The 17,507-nt window shown below is 41.8% G+C and overlaps 1 protein-coding gene across 3 annotated transcripts in view; it reads right to left on the reverse strand.

Annotated features, from left to right (window-relative positions):
- The window catches only part of LOC106600087 (rap guanine nucleotide exchange factor 4), a 42,267-nt gene extending 25,304 nt beyond the window's left edge, over window positions 1-16,963 (reverse strand). For 2 of the 3 annotated variants that reach the window (XM_045714829.2, XM_082973496.1), the window contains exon 1: window positions 1,825-2,053. In XM_045714829.2, coding sequence (XP_045570785.2) covers window positions 1,825-1,959 — 135 coding nt within the window. In that variant the 5' untranslated portion in view covers window positions 1,960-2,053. Of the gene's footprint in view, window positions 1-1,824; window positions 2,054-2,095; window positions 2,239-16,801 lie in introns of those variants that run through there. The other variant, XM_014191432.3, reaches the window with a different exon arrangement.
- Between the last annotated feature and the right edge of the window lie 544 nt (window positions 16,964-17,507).

Genomic DNA, 17,507 nt, shown 5'->3' on the forward strand with positions numbered 1-17,507 from the left:
GCCCAAATCTGATATTTTTGCCACTAATTGGTCTTTTGACCAATCAAGTCAGATCTTTTGCCTATAATTGGGCAAAAGATCAGAACTGTGTAAACGCAGCCTCACACAGAGACAGAAGCTTGTTCAATCCAGACCCACTTCCTATCTAAGGCTGTGTTTACAGAGGCAAATGATTGGCAAAAGAGCTGATCTGACTGGTCAAAAGACCAGTTAGTGGCAAAAATATCAGATTTGGGCTGCCTGTGTAAACACAGCCTAAGGGTCAATGTTATAAGGCTAGTAGTTCAAATCATACTATTGGTTAGAATGTGTTATTCTAGATTCCTGTCTAGCATGGCCACATATAACATGCTGTTCTTCTGTCCTGTCTAACATGCTGTTCTTCTGTCCTGTCTAGCATGGCCACATACAACATGCTGTTCTTCTGTCCTGTCTAACATGCTGTTCTTCTGTCCTGTCTAACATGCTGTTCTTCTGTCCTGTCTAGCATGGCCACATATAACATGCTGTTCTTCTGTCCTGTCTAGCATGGCCACATATAACATGCTGTTCTTCTGTCCTGTCTAGCATGGCCACATATAACATGTTGTTCTTCTGTCCTGTCTAGCATGGCCACATATAACATGCTGTTCTTCTGTCCTGTCTAGCATGGCCACATATAACATGTTGTTCTTCTGTCCTGTCTAGCATGGCCACATATAACATGCTGTTCTTCTGTCCTGTCTAGCATGGCCACATATAACATGCTGTTCTTCTGTCCTGTCTAGCATGGCCACATATAACATGCTGTTCTTCTGTCCTGTCTAGCATGGCCACATATAACATGCTGTTCTTCTATCCTGTCTAGCATGGCCACATATAACATGCTGTTCTTCTATCCTGTCTAGCATGGCCACATATAACATGCTGTTCTTCTGTCCTGTCTAGCATGGCCACATATAACATGCTGTTCTTCTATCCTGTCTAGCATGGCCACATATAACATGCTGTTCTTCTGTCCTGTCTAGCATGGCCACATATAACATGCTGTTCTTCTGTCCTGTCTAGCATGGCCACATATAACATGCTGTTCTTCTATCCTGTCTAGCATGGCCAGATAGTGACCCAGATACAGCGGGTAATGTGAACGTGGTCTCTCTGTGAGAGAGCGGACTGATTACCATATTTTCCTATATTCATGTGTGAAGGGTTCTCAGATGGATTTTCTCGTTAAGAACTCACCTCAGGGAAGACCATAATTTGACCACTCAGACAAGGTCACACACACAGTCACATGCAGACACACACAAGCACATGCACACACACTCTCTCCCTCATGTCTAATATGATAGGAGGGGACTTAACATCTTCCTACTGTCCCAAATGACATTTCAGAAATGGCCATCAGAACTAGGCCAGGCTAAGCCAATAGACATGAACATGGGAAACGGGTACAGGGACATGTAACTGGACATTTTGCTCCATCTCAAATTCTAACAACCAATCCTGCACGCTCTATCTATATTCTGTCTGCCTGTCTCACTAAAGCATCTCTGAACCCTCTACACATTAACTAGCTCAATCCTCAGAGGAGCGTTTGAGAGGCAGCAGCTTTGCTCAGAGCTAAAACCGGAGCGCGCTAGCGACTAGCCTAGCGTGCATATTTTAACATGGGAGTATCGTAGGCAATGCACTCCAAAACACTCATCAAGGCTGTAACGGGACTGCACAAGGAGCGACACAAGGAGAACAGCACAGAGAACTCTAGAGGGAGAACATAACTTTCGAGAGAGGAGGAACCCCGAATAGAGCTGTAGTCAAATGTATCAAGCGGACCTGATTTACCTGGTGGTTGGCTGTTTCCGACACCTTGACGTCCAGAGAGCCAGACAGAACAGCATACCAGCTGGTCCCGATGTCACCCTGGCGGAACACTGCACAGAGCATAACACCATCACATAACAGCTTATAAGCCTTCATAAAAACGGTCAACAGTGAAGTGACGAGTCATAGTAAAGCTGAAAGCCAATGGAGTACAGGGGAGGCCTTTACCCAGGGGTTCATACCACTGAGTGAGTGTGTCAGTGTGTGAGAGTGTGTGTGTGCGTATACTTCCAGGTGATGCCTTTCTCCAGGTATTCGTAGAAGGCACAGGAGCAGATCTGCAGCAGCAGGGAAGGGTGGAACCTCTGGAAGGCTTTAACCCCTTTTAGTCTGGTCAGAATAATATCCACATCCTCTCCGGAACGCTCCGCCGGCCTACAGAGAGAGATTGGGGATGTAAATGTGTGTGTGTGCTTTGTTCTGTGTTTCTCTGCTGTTCTGTTCTCTGTGATTGTGAATAGCTGTAGGCGTTTTGAGCTTGGGACCCCCTGCAGTGTGGATGTAAGAGCCCATTAATACTGCTATTTCTGAGACACTTAAACACACACACACACACACCTCTGATGTAAGCTTAAAAGACACAGGTCTCTGATGTGTTGAAACACTGCTGAGACAATCAAACAGAGAAACTCGGTGTCTGTTCACATCGCTTTCTCTCTCCCATCCCTCTCTTTCACCAGCGCTCTCACACACACACACACACACACACACACACACACACACACACACACACACACACACACACACACACACACACACACACACACACACACACACACACACACACATGGTGAGCCACCATTCAAACCCTATGACCTACAGCTCTTCTCTGACACTGGTGACTCAATGGGGAGTGTGAGTAGCCTACTGAATGGCTAATACATAGAAAGCCTAGTATTTGTATGAGCAGGTCTCTCTCTCCCCTTCATTTCCTTTCTCCTAAGCCCTTGGTTATTTCTTTGTCTCTAATCTACCTTATTTCCCTTCCATCCATCATTCTTCATTCCAAAAAGCTCTCACAGGCTCACATCAGAATTAGACGTTCATCCATGTTTCTCAAACGTCACATTTCAAGGTTGTTCAAAATGTCAACATGTTTAAGGTTACGTTAAGGCATCGACTCCAAAATGGTTTAAGGTATGGGTTAAGGTTTGGGAGAGGCTTCAAATAAAAATATTTCAAAAAATAAAAAAAAATAAAAAAAAACAAATAATAATAAATAATAATAATAATAATAATAATAATAATTCGCTGGATTAAAACATGCAGCCTTTGGTGGAACCAGAGGTAGATGCTTACAGAAACCTACTTAACGGTAACAGCACTCACTGTTGCCCCTAAAGGCCGGTTTCCACGTCATCTCCCGACATCCTCAGACATGGATGGACGTTGAATACAGACTTGTATCACGGGTTACCTGCCTGCTCCATTCATAATTCTCCTTTTTTCCCCTCAGACCTTTTCCTGTATAATAACATTTGTGTGTTAGCGGGACAAAACCTGGCCGAAGACACATTCTGTCTAAAGGTCGCAGCCCCGAGGTTGTAAATCTCTCGTTTTCTCTGACTCCGCATTGCTCCTCTCCTGTCCACTCTGACTCATCTCCCTGGCCGTCCTCCTTTTTCCTCCCCCTCCCCTCCACATCCTCATCCTTCTATATCTCTTTGCCACTGTAGGGTTAATCTGTTAGACAGGTGGAACGGTCAGAGCATCATACAAGAGCAACCCAACCTTTTGAATGTTCCTCAGCATTGACCCAGATGTCTAGAAGACAAAGAGAATACAGGTGACAGACAGATCACCTCCCATCTGTCCAACTGTCTTCTACAATCTCTCTCTCCCTCTCGTACCCCTCTCTCTCCAGCTCTCTCTCCCAGCATCATACAACCTATCCAGTAGAATGGGTTTCTTTCCAAGCTGATGTGGTCTGAGAGCAGCTCACGCCACCTTCCACCTGTAAGTCACATGATTCATTCTCCTGTTACCCCCTCATCCTCTTCTTTATCTTATCCCTCTGTCTACACTGATCGCAGTTCTCCACCTCATATTTCAGCTAAACCATTACGACACACACACACACACACACACACACACACACACACACACACACACACACACACACACACACACACACACACACACACACACACACACACACACACACACACACACCTCTGACTAAAGCTGAGCCACAGTGAGAGGTGGCTGACCTATTCCTGCAGTGGTACAGATGAGAGAGGACAGGAGAGACCAGAGAGCTCTAGAAGCTTCTCTTACTGTATACTACAGCACAAGAGTTCCAAAGTCTCTGTTCATTACCGTATCAAAATATATACTTTGGTTTTCCAAAACTAATAGTTTTCTATTTTTATCATTTCAACCAAATACAGCTAGTGCCATTTGAAATATTTTTTTTTACAAGCAGGAACTTCCCTTAAGAGGAAATTTGCAGTTCCAACAATCAAGTGGCCTCCACGACACTGTTTCGGTAAACAACTGAGCGATGGGGCTGGATAAATGTAACCACTCAAACTCAGACAGAGCTATGGATACAAGGACTGACCATGATTGATATAAAATAGTTTTAACCATGTTTTGAGGCTATGGATCAATGCAGTAAAACAACCAAATATTTGGAGTTCTGATGGTGTATGACAGTTGAACTAAGCTCATGAGGCATTTACAGTGCATTCAGAAAGTATTCAGACCCCTTGACTTTTTCCACATTTTGTTACGTTACAGCCTTATTCTAAAATGGATTAAATAAAATTGTTTAATCCACACACCCCCCCCCCCCACACACACACACACACACACCCCCATAATGACATATCAAAAAAACATTTTTTTTTTTTCTGTTTGGAAATTTATAACAAATAAAAAACTGAAATAGACCCTTTACTCAGTACTTTGTTGAAGCACCTTTGGCAGTGATTACAACCTCGAGTCTTCTTGGCACACCTGTATTTGGGGAGTTTCTCCCATTCATCTCTGCAGATCATCTCAAGCTCTGTCAGGTTGGATGGGGAGTGTCGCTGCACAGCCATTTTCAGGTCTCTCCAGAGATGTTCGATCAGGTTCAAGTCCAGGCTCTGGCTGGGCCAGTCTAGGACATTCAGAGGCTTGTCCCTAAGCCACTCCTGTGTTTTCTTGGCTGTGAGCTTAGTGTTGTCCTGTTAGAAGATAAACCTTTTCCCCAGTCTGAGGTCCTGAGTGCTCTGGAGTAGGTTTTCATCAAGGATCTGCCTGTACTTTGCTCTGTTTATCTTTCCCTCGATCCTGACAAGTCGACCTGCCACTGAAAAACATCCCTACCTAGGGATGATGCCAGGTTTCTCCAGACTTGACGCTTGGCATTCAGGCCAAATAGTTCAATCTTGGTTTAATCAGACCAGATAACCTTGTTTCTCATGGTCGGAGAGTCCTTTAGGTGCCTTTTGGCAAACTCCAAGTGGACTGTCATGTGCTTTTTACTGAGGACTGGCTTCTGTCTGGCCACGCTACCAATCAGGCCTGATTGGTGGAGTGCTGCAGATGGTTGTCCTTATGAAAGGTTCTCCCATTTCCAGAGGAACTCTAGAGCTCTGTCAGAGAGACCATCAGGTTCTTGGTCTCCTCCCTGACCAAGGCCCTTCTGCCCCAATTCCTCAGTTTGGCCGGGCGGCCAGCTCTAGGAAGAGTCTTGGTGGATCCAAACTTTTTACACTTAAGAATGATGGAGGCCACTGTGTTCTTGGGGACCTTCAATGCTGCAGACATTTTTTGGTACCCTTCTCCAGATCTGTGCCTCGACACAATCCTGTCTTGGAGCTTATATTGACAGGTGCGTGCCTTTCCAAATCATTTCCAATCAATTGAATTTACCACAGGTGGACTCCAATCAAGTTGTAGAAACATCAAGGATGATCAATGGAAACAGGATGAAACTGTGCTCAATTTAAGTCTCATAGCAAAGGATCTGAATACTTACGTAAATAAGGTTTCAGTTTTTCATTTTTAATACATTTGCAAAAATGTCTAAAAACCTGTTTTTGCTTTGTTATTATGGGGTATTGTGTGTAGATTGATAAGGGGGGAAACAATTTAATCTATTTTAGAATATGGCTGTAAAGTAGCAAATTGTGGAAAAAGTCAAGGGGTCTGAATACTTTCCGAAGGCACTGTATAAGTTATATACATTATTGTAACGATGTGCGCTGAGAGTCGGGTTGCAAGTTCAGGGAGTGAGCGTTTTAATAAATAAACGCAACAAAATACAAAACAAGAAACACGAACAATGCACAGAAACTGAAACAATGACGCCTGGGGAAGGAACCATAGGGAGTGACATATATAGGGAAGGTTATCAGGGAGGTGATGGGGTCCAGGTGCGCGTAACGATGGTGACAGGTGTGTGCCATAACGAGCAGCCTGGTGACCTAGCGGCTGGAGAGGGAGCACACGTGACATTCATGAAATCAATGGGTATACAGTATATCATTTATTTAACAGTCCAAAATGGATGAAGCAATCACAGATTGACCCTTTTTTATTCTGAGATAAAATGTCATGTGTTCACCTCCATTGATGTTGTGTTTCTGTCAAGCACTGTCACCTTCTGTATTACAGATCAGTTGTAATCTAATGAAGTTAAACTTAAAGCCTGTTAATAACTGAGGTCAGATCAGATTTCATGTAAAAGCCTACACTTATTATCACACACACACACACACACACACACACACACACACACACACACACACACACACACACACACACACACACACACACACACACACACACACACACACACACACACACACACACACACACTAGTGATGAGTGGGATGACGCATAACCGCATCACCCGCAGTCACCACGGTTATATTTGCGGGGCGGGCAGGTTTAGGGTCATGAAATATTATGTGGATGAAGGGCAGGTGGGTGGAGGGAGGGATGAATAAAGGGAAAACAATACCTTAAAAATCCATAACGGTATAATTATTGTGCAATGTATATCTATCTATAGGCTACATTGAGGTTTTTCCTTTCATTATTTTAGGCTCTGGCATTAGCGTGTAACCCTCAAGGCCTAACTGTACTCATGAAATCCAATTAGGATGCTTTAAAAAAAAAAAAAAAAAAAAAAAATTAAATAAATAATGGCCATAACAATACATTTAAAAAAAAAAGTATATATTTCAAAAAATAATAATAATTTTACAAAATTAAATAAATTAAATAAAAATTCGGTCAGTTTAAGCTAGGGATATGTTTTTTTTGCATTGGATGCGTCTTAATCTACCTCATTCGCCGATGTTGCACTTCTGCATCTGCGGTCAAAGGTGACAGAGCTAGAGCAGTGTTTTGTCAGACCATGAGACATCCCAAAAATGTCTCTTCTCACAAAATCGTCGGTAGCGTCAGAAGGGTTTGGCCTTCAAATTGACCCCTCCATCAAAAGATGACTCTCACGAACACAAGTGTACTCCATTTTGCTCTACAACCCCCACAAGCATCATGGGACTGGTCTGAAGTCAGATATGGGGAACTGTATATACAGTACCAGTCAAAAGTTTGGACACACCTACTCATTCAAGGGTTTTTCCTTTATTTTTACTATTTTCTACATTGCAGAAAAATAGTGAAGACATCAAAACTATGAAATAACACATATGGAATCATGTAATAACCAAAAAAGAAAAACGGAGCTCAGTCAATGAGTCGACTGCACAGGCACATTTGGTGCGCCGCTCCTTCTTTTTCCTCTGTAATGAATACGCTATTGTCCGGTTGGAATATTATCGACGTTTTATGTTAAAAGACCCTAAGGATTGATTGTAAACAACGTTTGACATGTTTCTACGTACGGTAATGGAACTATTTGACTTTGTGTCTGGATTTAAGCTCGCGCGTTATGCCTTTGGATAGTGATCTGAACGCACGAACAAAACGGAGGTATTTGGACATAAATATGGAGTATTTTGAACAAAAATAACATTTATTGTGGAAGTAGGAGTCCTGGGGGTGCATTCTGATGAAGATCAGCAAAGGTAAGACAATATTTATAATACTAATTCTGAGTTTAGTTGACCCCAGAACTTGGCGGGTATCTGTATAGCTTGCTTTGATGGTTGAGCTATGTACTCAGAATATTGAAAAATGTGCTTTCTCCGTAAAGCTTTTTTAAAATCTGACACAGCGGTTGCATTAAGGAGAAGTATATCTATAATTCTTTCAATAACTGTTGTAAATTTTATCAACGTTTATGATGAGTATTTTTGTAAATTGATGTGCTCATTCACCGTTAGTTTTGGTGGGAAAACATTTTCTGAACATCATGCGCCAATGTAAAATGGGGTTTTTGGATATAAATATGAACTTTATCAAGCAAAACATACATGTATTGTGTAACATGAAGTCCTGAGTGCCATCTGATGAAGATCAAAGGTTAGTGAATATTTTAGCTGTATTTTTGGTTTTTGTGATGCATGTCCTTGCTTGAAAAGGGTCTGGTTTTTCTTGTGAAGTTTATGTCCTAACATAATCTAATTTTATGCTTTCGCCGTAAAGCCTTTTTGAAATCGGACAATGTGGTTAGATTAACGAGAAGTTTATCTTTAAAATGGTGTAAAATAGTTGATTGTTTGAGAAAATGAAATGAGATTTTAGCTGTTTTGTATTTCGCGCCATGCTATTTCACTGGCTGTTGATAGTGTGTACCGCGGGTGGGACGCTAGCGTCCCACATAGCCCATAGAAGTTAATGCAACTGGTGGCCACACCAGATACTGACTGTTACTTTTGATTTTGACCCCCCATTTGTTCAGGGACACATTATTCCATTTCTGTTAGTCACATGTCTGTGGAACTCGTTCAGTTTGTCTCAGTTGTTGAATCTTGTTCATACAAATATTTACACGTTAAGTTGGCTGAAAATAAAACGCAGTTGACAGTGAGAGGACGTTTCTTTTTTTTTGCTGAGTTTATGTTTCCTGATCTTTCATATATTTCTCAGATATAGGACAGACACTTCAGAACAAACTTCCCTTATATTTTTTTTGGGGGGACCATCTATTACATGTAATAAATCTATTATTCAATGTGTTTGTATGGGCTAATAGCAATAAGGCCAAATGAAATGTATCAAATGTTTTTTTATCCTTCAAGGGGTCATTAAATTCAAAATCAAATAGCTAAATGATCCTTGGTAGGACCTTCTTAAAACAATTCCATATAGCTTAGTAGAACCCCCCGGCTTAGATTGTAGAGGGTTTTAACTTAAGAGAAAAGCTGCAAACGGAGATTTTACAATAAAGAGAAGGGAGGGTCAGAAAATGTATATTTTGGAAAGATTTGGTGAAGTGGTAAAAGAGGATAGGCTAATAGCAGTGCCGGCTATGTTGTGTGTGATGATGATTGTAAGGCGCTATACAAAGTCGAAAGCCACAAGATAGGGACTTCATATAGGCCTACGGCACGTCAAGGGAACTGCCTACTCTTCAGATAGGTTAATTGGAAATCTGGACACTGACAGTAGGTCTATAACCTCTCACATAGCCTTAATATTAACTCCTGCAAGGCATTTCTTGCAGTAAAATTATACACCAAACGTAGGTAAAATTGACTTGGGAACAGGAGTGGAGAAATATTATTTATTTATTTCAGCATATTTGGAGAATGCAAATGTGAAGTTGAATACCGTCTGTAGAGGTGCCTTCTTTATCAACATCATAAAAGCTGATAGTATTTCAACCACAATATAAAATAAGCATCCAAGCCGAACTGAAATCTTATCAGAAACATGTTAGGTCATTTTCACAGCTTTCCATTTCCATACAACTGGTCAAACTGATGTTATTTGGAAATTTTGCAAAGAAAATCTTTTCCTTTTTGGGGGGGTTGAGTTAGGCCTATTGCATTTTATTCCCAGTCCCTACAGCAAACGTCTTTACACAGCGAAAGAAGCAGAGATGACAGAAAACTTGACCGTTGTCAACTAGAGTGAAGCATTCATTCTATTGATTTATGACATTCTGATGAGAAAGGGTTTATTTAGTCTTCTAGGGCAACATATAATGAAAGAAGAGAAGCTGCATGTAGGCCTACCTAATTAGACAAGTTGACTAACAACTAGCCTACCAAAATGTCGGAAATTATTACAGTGCATTCGGTAAGTATTCAAACCCCTTGACTTTTTCCACATTATGTTACGTTACAGCCTTATTCTAAAATAGATTAAAAATGTTTTTTACACACACACACACACACACACACACACACACACTACCCCATAATGACAAAGCTAAAACAGGTTTTTAGAAATGTATTAAAAATAAAAAACAGAAACCTTAATTACATAAGTACTCAGACCCTTTACTCAGTACTTTGTTGAAGAACCTTTGGCAGTGATTACAGCCTTGAGTATTCTTTGGTATGACGCTACAAGCTTGGCACACCTGTATTTGGGGAGTTTCTCCCATTCTTCTGTGCAGATTCTCTCAAGCTCTGTCAGGTTGTATGGGGAGCATCGCTGCACAGCTATTTTCAGGTCTCTCCAGAGATGTTCGATCGGGTTCAAGTCCAGGCTCTGGCTATTTAATCCATTATAGAATAAGCCTGTAATATATCAAAATGTGGAAAAAGGGAAGGGGTCTGAATACTTTCGAATGCACTGTATAGCAGAAATATCTATTTCAAGGAACAACAACAAAAATCTGGCACCCCGTCAAAATATTATTTCCGCTGTCTCTGACTGTAGCCTACAGCACATTTTCTATATTAGCGGTTTAGGGCTGGGTGCAGGCATCAAAATGTTCCCTTTATCAGATAGTCGGGCGGTTGTGGATGGGTTATTAGCAATTGCAGGAGAGTGTGGGTGAACAAACAGCTGACCAGCGCACCACTAACACATACACGTAAAGTAGCTGTCAGTAACAGACAGCTGATTTAGCATTGCTGCCTGGGCTTATTGATTTGTGCATTGTGTGTGCGTCCAGCATGTCCACTGTAACCTTATCTCCACCACCAGGAGAGATGCAGATAGGAGGGTGAGAAGCAGCCTAACATGGCTTCCTTTCCTTCATCTACATTGACCAAATCCCCTGTCAGCGTTCCAATGGAAAGGATGGCACTTTACTCTTAGGATGACGTCTCATGATGCCCATTAGAAACATCTCTTTTTCTAACTGCATCACACAGAACGGAGAGAGCGAGAAAGAGAGAGCAATGAGCTCAAGTTGCCAATGGTTACCTGTGGATGTGTCATTATAATGAGGATGGATATAGGAATGGAATGTTGCGAGGTGCGTGCGCACAGTGCAGCCTTGATCAAATGGGTTCTTTATTTTATCCTCCATCCATACAGATGGAATTTAAAACATCAAAACACTCCCCAGCTTTCCTAATGGATAATACAGTATTCTATACTCTGACCAGAGATCCTATTATAAGGTGCCTACGGAAAGGATTCAGACCCCTTGACTTTTTCCACATTTCGCCTTATTTTTTATAAATACTCAGCAATCTACACACTATACTCCATAATGACAAAGTGGAAACAGGGTTTTAATTTATTTTGCAAATTTCGAAAAATATTAAAACAGAAACACCCTATTTACATAAGTATTCAAACCCTTTGCTATGAGACTCGAAAATGAGCTCAGGTGCATCCTGTTTCCATTGATCGTCCTTGAGATGTTTCTCCAACTTGATTGGAGTCCACCTGTGCCAAATTCAATTGATTGGACATGATTTGGAAAGGCACACACCAGTCAATATAAGGTCCCATCGTTGACAATGCATGCCAGAGCAAAAACCAAGCCATGAGGTCGAAGGAATTGTCCGAAGAGCTCCGAGACAGGATTGTGTCGAGGTACAGATCTGAGGAAGGGTACCAAAAGATTTCTGCAGCATTTAAGATCCACAAGAACACAGTGGATCTTCTTAAATGGAAGAAGTTTGGAACCAACAAGACTCTTCCTAGAGCTGGCCGCCCGGCCAAACTGAGCAATCGGGGGAGAAGGGCCTTGGTCAGGGAGGAGACCAAGAACCCGATGGTCACTCTGACAGAGCTCTAGAGTTCCTCTGGAAATGGGAGAACCTTCCAGAAGGACAACCATCTGTGGCACTACACCAATCAGGCCTTTATGGTAGCGTGGCCAGAAGGAAGCCATTCCTCAGTAAAACGCACATGACAGCCCGCTTGGAGCACCTCAAGACCATGAGAAAAAAGATTCTCTGGACAAGATTACACTTTTTGACCTGATAGCCAGGCGTCACATCTGGAGGAAACCTGGCACCATCCCTACGGTGAAGCATGGTGGTGGCATCATGCTGTGGAGATGTTATTCAGCTGCAGGGAGGCTAGTCAGGATTAGAGGTCGACCGATTAATCGGAATGGCCGGTTAATTAGGGCCGATTTCAAGTTTTCATAACAAATCGGTAATCGTCATTTTTTTTTGCCACCGATTTTTTTTTTTTTACACCTTTATTTAACTAGGCAAGTCAGATTAAGAACACATTCTTATTTACAATGACGGCCTAGAAACGGGGGTTACCTGCCTTGTTCAGGGGGGATTAGTTTTTGCAACCTTCGGTTACCAGTCTAACGTTCTAACCACCTGCCTTACATTGCACTCCACAAGGATTAACAGGCTGACTACCTGTAACGCGAGGGCAGCAAGAAGCAAAGGTAAGTTGCTAGCTAGCATTAGACTTATAAAAAACTATCAATCTTAACATAATCACTAGTTAACTACACATGGTTGATGATATTACTAGTTTATCTAACGTGTCCTGCGTTGCATATGATCGATGCAGTGCCTGTTAATTTTCATTGAATCACAGCCTACTTCGACAAACGGGTGTTGATTTAACAAGCGCATTTGCGAAAATGCCAATGTACCTAACCATAAACATCAATGCCTAACAGGAATATTTAGACTTAGTCACCCGTTAGATAAAATACGGAACGGTTCCGTATGTCACTGAAAGAAAAAAAACGTTTGTTTTCGAGATGATAGTTTCCAGATTCGACCATATCAATGACCCAAGGCTCGTATTTCTGTGTGTTTATTATATTATAATTAAGTCTATGATTTGATAGAGCAGTCTGACTGAGCGGTGGTAGGCAGCAGCAGGCTCGTAAGCATTCATTCAAACAGCCCTTCGCTGTGCTTCAAGCATTGCGCTGTTTATGACTTCAACCTGGGTGGGTATAATTTGTGGAACGTTCCAACAGGAATCTATTCCAAAAACGTTGTAAATAAAAAGGTTTCCAAAAAACAATGCATACAAAGTGGTATAGCGGCAGAATAAGATAGCGGGTAGGGAGTGGTCTATTTCATTGCGTTTTTCACTCATCACGTTTATTCCAAAAAATTTCGGTCCTCACATGTCTGTTTGCCTATGGACAAACATTAAGAATAAGCTACGTTAGCTAGGTTTGTATGCGTTGCTACTTTGTATGCGTTGTTGGTTGGCAACCTTTTACTTTACGTTTTTTGGAACAGATTCCTGTTGGAACGTTCCACAAATTATACCCACCCCTTCAAGCCTATCAACTCCTAAGATTAGGCTGGTGTAACCGATGTGAAATGGCTAGCTAGTTAGCTGGGTGCACGCTAATAGCGTTTCAAACGTCACTCGCTCTGAGACTTGGAGTCGTTTTTTCCCTTCCTCTGCATGGGTAACGCTGCTTCGAGGGTGGCTGTTGTCCATGTGTTCCTGGTTTGAGCCCAGGTAGGAGCGAGGAGAGGGACGGAAGCTATACTGTTACACTGGCAATACTAAAGTGCCTATAAGAACATCCAATAGTCAAAGGTATATGAAATACAAATCGTATAGAGAGAAATAGTCCTATAATTCCTATAATAATATAATAACTACAACCTTAAACTTCTTACCTGGGAATATTGAAGACTCATGTTAAAAGGAACCACTAGCTTTCATATGTTCCCATATTCTGAGCAAGGCACTTAAACATTAGCTTTCTTACATGGCACATATTGCAATTTTTCTTTCTTCTCCAACACTTTGTTTTGCATTATTTAAACCAAATTGAACATGTTTCATTATTTATTTCAGGCTAAATTGATTTTATTTATGTATTATATTAAGTTAAAATAAGTGTTCATCCAGTATTGTTGTAACTGTCATTATAAAAAAAGATAGAAAATAGTCGGCCGATTAATCGGTACCGGCCTTTTTTGGTCCTCCAATAATCGGTATCGGCGTTGAAAAATCATCATCAGTCGACCTCTAGTCAGGATCGAGGCAAAGACAAACGGCGCAAAGTACAAAGAGATCCTTGATGAAAATCTGCTTCAGAGCACTCAGGACCTCAGACTGGGTTCACCTTCCAACAGGACAACAACTAAGTACCCAGCCAAGACAACGCAAGTGTGGCTTCAGGACAATGGCTCTGCAGCAACGCTCCCCATCCAACCTGACAGAGGATTGAGAGGTTTGCTTCAACAAAGTACTGAGTAAAGGGTCTGAATAGTTACGTAAATCTGTTCGTTTTTTTGCTGGAATTTCTAAACCTGGTTTTGCTTTGTCATTATGAAAATGTGTAGATTGAGGGGGAAAAAAACAATTTAATCAATTTTAGAATAAGGCTGTAACGTAACAAAATGTGGAAAAAGTCAAAGGGTCTGAATACTTTCCGAAGGCACTGTATACCCTGAAAGTGCCAGAATGGTATGAAAATTTAGATGCACTATTGTAAAGTGGTTGTTCCACTGGATATTATAAGGTGAATGCACCAATTTGTAAGTCGCTCTGGATAAGAGCGTCTGCTAAATGACTAAAATGTAAATGTAAAAAAATGTCAGCCATTGTAGTCAGGGAGTAATCCAAACAAGTCAAATTGAAATGAATGGCAGTAAAGGCATGGGTGATTGCGTTTCCTCTTTTAAGGGGTTAAAAGCATTTTTTTATTTTACTTAAAGGAAAATGTAAGACGTGATATTTCAGAAATTGTGTTGACAATATTTTGTCAACCTAAAATATTGTCATAATTATAAATAGTTTACACAGGTTTTATACCCATTTTCTGTATAAATAGCCTCTAAAATATATGTAAAGACACTAAATGGTCTGTTTGTTTTCTTGGAAAGCTGTGAGTGTTATAATTAAGCAATAAGGCACGAGGGGGTGTGGTATATGGCCAATATACCACGGCTAAGGGCTGTTCTTAGGCACGATGCTAAAACGCTAAGACATGAGGTGATGGTGGCGGATGAATGGCACGACAATGGGCTTAAGGATCTCATCATGGTATCTCTATGCATTCAAGTTGCCATCAATAAAATGCAATTGTGTTTGTTGTCTCAAGCTTATGCCTGCCCACACCATAACCCCACCACCACGGGATACTCTGTTCACAACGTTGACATCAGCAAACCGTTCACCCACACAACGCCATAAACACGGTCTGCAATCTGCCAGGTACAGTTAAAACCGGGATTTATCAGTGAAAAGCACACTTCTACAGAATGCCAGCGGCCATCGAAAGTGAGCATTTGCCCACTGAAGTCGTTTACGACGCTGAACTGCAGTCAGGCCAAGACCCTGATGAGGGCGATGAGCTTCCCTGAGATGGTTTCTGACAGTTTGTGCAGAAATTCTTCAGTTGTGCAAACCCACAGTTTCATCAGCTGTCCCGGTGGCTGGTATCAGACGATCCCGCAGGTGAAGAAGCCGGATGTGGAGGTCCTGGGCTGGCATAGTTGCACATGGTTTATGGTTGTGAGGCCGGTTGGACATACCGTCAAATTCTCTATAACAACATTGAAGGTGGCTTATGGTAGAGAAATTAACATTCAATTATCTGACAACCTCTGATGGACATTCCTGCAGTCAGCATGCCAATTGCACGCTCCCTCAAAACTTGAGACATCTGTGGCATTGTGTTGTGTGACAAAACTGCACAGTTTAGTGTATTTTTATTGTCCCGGGCACAAGGTGTACCTGTGTAATGATCATGCAGTTTAATCCGCTTCTTGATATGCCACACCTGTCAGGTGGGTGAATTATCTTAGCAGAGGAGAAATGATCACTAACAGGGATGTAAACACATTTGTGCACATCATTTGAGAGATGAGCTTTTTGTGCGAACGGAACATTTCTGGTATATTTTATTTCTAGCCGTAAACGTGTTCAATTTCTAGCCGTAAACGTGTTCAATTATAGCCACGGTATAAAAGGGATAACACACTAGGTGCTCTATGCATTCTCCGGAAAATAATACAAATACCAAGATTAGTGTGCTTGATGAGTGATTAACATTACATTTATTCCAGTCATTACTATGAGCCCGTCCTCCCCAATTACGTTGCCACCCACCTCCTTTGGTGTGTGTGTGTGTGTTGAATGGCTGGCAGCAGACAGTCCACATAGGCAGCTGGCTGACAAATGACTCTTCAAAGAGGAGACTGGATTGGCGCGAGCTTGCTTCACGCCCGAAATAAACCAAGCCTATACACTATTCTTTGTAGGCTAATAAAATCTGCACATGCTACAGTAAAGTTCTATCTAAATCTAATGCATAACCTGACTTATGCGTGTAGGCAGCGTTGGCAATAAAATGTGACAACGTTGCGGTGGTGAAGAGGATAAATCAGTGAACCAGAAGACCATCAACCTACAACGCCTTTGTCGACGACTACCAAAAAGGACAAAACACACAAGGGTGACGTTAAAGCCACAATGAATAGTAGCCTAGAAATGTGGCTTTGATTTGTACCGCGACCGAATAGATGAAGATGTCAACGACGTCTGATACGCAATAACACATCTCTCACTCACCCACGCATGCATGCAGAGATGGCCGATTACGATTTATCAAGTTGACGCTGATGAATGAATCGAACACGAATTCGTTGTTTTTTTCCCCCGGGCGTTTAGACTTCCACGAGGATGCCATGACCGAGAGGCTGGAATGTTTTCTACGCACCTTTTATCCAGACAGCCGACCCATTCAGCCGAAGGAGACGAGTTGGGGGATGTTTCCACCGCGACCATCTTTCCCGAGAACTGGGGTGTGATTGAGAAACCGAGAGATGCTACAGGAGGGCGGCTTCAGCGTGGTTATCGGTGCGGCGCCGTTCATAAACTGAGCTCGCGCTCGCGCACTGGCTCTCTTATCACAGATTGAGGTTTGACATCATGCCCCTAGCCTTTTAGAAAAAAGGTTCGAAGTAGAACCAAAAAGGGTCCTATGAATTTGCTTTATATATGGCAGCCCGAAAAGTTCTATATTAGAACCATTTGACCAGAACCCTAGTGCGTCTTCTTTACTGAACCAAATAGAACCCTAAAGGGTTCTTCTTCACCTACTGAACCAAATGGGTTCCATATATTTATGAATTATGGCTAGGCTAACCTACTAGTATAAAATAGTAATAGTACTAGCTAAGAAGATAATATAATACACAAAAGAATACCAACATAGTTTTGAGATTGTATTGTCCTTACAGTCATGCAGGCTCAAACCCAAACAGTTTAGGTACAGCCCACATCAATCTTGGTACCAACCTTCAGAGGGTTTATGCCTTCTTCATGGAACAGCTAGCCTACTGCTTATTGTATGGCATCTTGTCTGGCTGGTTTCTGAGAAGAAAAAACAGAGGAGCCAAAATATGAGTCAATCTTATATCTGC

Source organism: Salmo salar, chromosome 03 (genome assembly GCF_965601325.2).
Source record: "Salmo salar chromosome 03, fSalSal1, whole genome shotgun sequence".
NCBI lineage: Eukaryota > Metazoa > Chordata > Actinopteri > Salmoniformes > Salmonidae > Salmo > Salmo salar.